The sequence below is a fragment of the Propithecus coquereli genome, unplaced genomic scaffold (assembly GCF_000956105.1).
Source record: "Propithecus coquereli isolate 6110/MARCELLA unplaced genomic scaffold, Pcoq_1.0 Scaffold312, whole genome shotgun sequence".
Lineage (NCBI taxonomy): Eukaryota > Metazoa > Chordata > Mammalia > Primates > Indriidae > Propithecus > Propithecus coquereli.
The window spans coordinates 1,372,848-1,374,956 of NW_012148753.1; the positions used below are offsets into that span (position 1 = coordinate 1,372,848).

The 2,109-nt window shown below is 36.7% G+C and overlaps 1 protein-coding gene across 1 annotated transcript in view; it reads right to left on the bottom strand.

Moving 5' to 3' along the window:
• SEMA3A (sema domain, immunoglobulin domain (Ig), short basic domain, secreted, (semaphorin) 3A) overlaps positions 1–2,109 on the bottom strand; it is a 257,094-nt gene that overhangs the window by 26,676 nt on the left and 228,309 nt on the right. The window contains exons 12-13 of the mRNA XM_012650120.1: positions 1,114–1,151; positions 262–303 (exon numbers count right to left, since the gene is read on the bottom strand). Coding sequence (XP_012505574.1) covers positions 262–303; positions 1,114–1,151 — 80 coding nt within the window. The remainder of the gene's footprint in view (positions 1–261; positions 304–1,113; positions 1,152–2,109) is intronic.

The following is a 2,109-nucleotide window of genomic DNA, read 5'->3' on the forward strand; positions in this document are numbered from 1 at the left end:
CAAAACATAGAATATGGATACATAATACATAATGTCTATAGAATACAGAGAAGCTTGATCAAAAACTTGGGAGCAATGAAAATTATCTTTAATTTTTAATCTACTAACTTATTGTAGGAATATTTCTTTTCTCTTGGTTTCTTTTCTTGTACAGTTATTAACAAATCTGGACAATTTGATAGATAATAAACAGATCTATCTATTGGAAACACAAAGTTAGCAAAACATAGAATATGGATACATAATACATAATGATAATACCTGTTTGGTGGAAAGCTCCATTGCTGAAATAGTAGTTGGTTCCTAAACAAGAAAAGAAATATGTAAAGTGTTTGGTCGATTAGAAAAGTCATATTCATTAATTAACACAAGGCACTGACACAAGTTTTCAGAGAGATAACTTCAGTGCCTACAAGAAGTAATATAATTGGGAAATAATACACATGAAAGAAACTGCATATATAAGTGTCAGATATGTGGAGCAGACAGTAAGATCATGTCAATACCATCCAGCTTACGTATCTGTAGTTGAGCAAGTTGGGTTTATCACTCGTTGCAATATAAGAGAGAAGATGGGACTGCACAGTCAGAGGGTCAGAAATGACGTGTTTTGGGCTTCCGTTAGGTAATTGGGGGAGGGTTCAAAGAAGTAGGGCTTTGTTCCACATTGGATGCTGCTAAAAAGCAGGGTAATTCTATGATTAGGTATCTTCATAAATCGTTTAGAAGGAGGGAATAACAGAGTAAAGCTAAAGCTGTGACTGGTATAGAAGTAGTAATCCCTCATGTTCGGAGAGGGAGATATTTGGTCATTTTTGTGGTTTGGACAATGTTCATGTTTTTGTCTATTTAGACATGATTATAGAATGGTCTTGTTTTTATCTTGATTCACCACAGTCCCAGAGTGGCCCTGTCTGATGCTGGTATTTTATGAAAATTATGTTCACTGGAGAACACTGTGGTTTAGCTGAGAGTGTCAAGCCAGCTCCTAACAACACCAATGAAAGCTGATAATATTAGGCCAGTTTTCAGCTGTCGAGGACTGCAAGAGTTCAGCCGGGATTGGATTACTTTATTATTATTAAAAAGACTGTTTAATGTACAAGGACCTACACTCAGGTCTTTGCCAGAGAATATAATCTCTTCAATATCTATCAACAGGTTAACATAAAGAAGTAATAACTAGGGCAGCAACGCTCACCAGTGCACTTCATTAAGTGTTCTATCTGGAGTTTATCATGAATATATCATAGACTTGCATAAATAAATCTTGTTGTTTGAATGTAGACCACCAAAAGGCTATACACCTGAACACATTAGCATGTATCCTCTAGATTCACTTTCATTGAACTCTGCTCCAGCTCATATCTTTCATCCAAGACAAACATATTGCTAAGACAGAGATTTCTGTGGGTCTCAGAGGGGTCCGATGAGAAAGAGGCGTGGGTGGGAAGAAGGATCTAAAAGGCCTCATTGTGTAAGTGACAGAAGCTGAGTCCTGACAAAAGTGTGAAGAGTGGACTCTGGAGCCGAACTACATGGACTCAAATTGTGACTAATGTTACAAACCCAGCCAGGAGTATGGTATTAGATAAGGTATTTAATATATAGACTCTTTGTATTTTGATATTTTCATTTGAAAAATGAGGGTGGTGGTACCTTCCTCATAGGGTTGGTGAGAAGATTAAATAAGTTAATACACTCATTTAATGTAAGACACTTTACAAACGTTCTTGGTGCATAGTGTTTATTCAAATCTCTCCTCCTTTTCTCCCTCTCCCTCTGTCTCTCTCTCAACTCTCTTTCTTTCTCTCCCATACACAAACACTCACACTAAATAACACCTCATTTCCTTGCTTTAAATTTTCTCTTTAGTGCTTGTCACTGGAGATATATAGATACACACACACACACACACACACACACACACACACACTTACACATTGCCTTGTGTGATAGAATTATGAGTAATTTTTATTTTCTGTTTTGTGTTTCTGTATTTCCGAAATTTCTACACCTAGCACACCTCCTGTAAGAAGTAAGTTACATTCCTTGAAATGCAGGAATGTGTGTATCAAGCGTGCACCATCCCTTACATTGTTTAGTAGG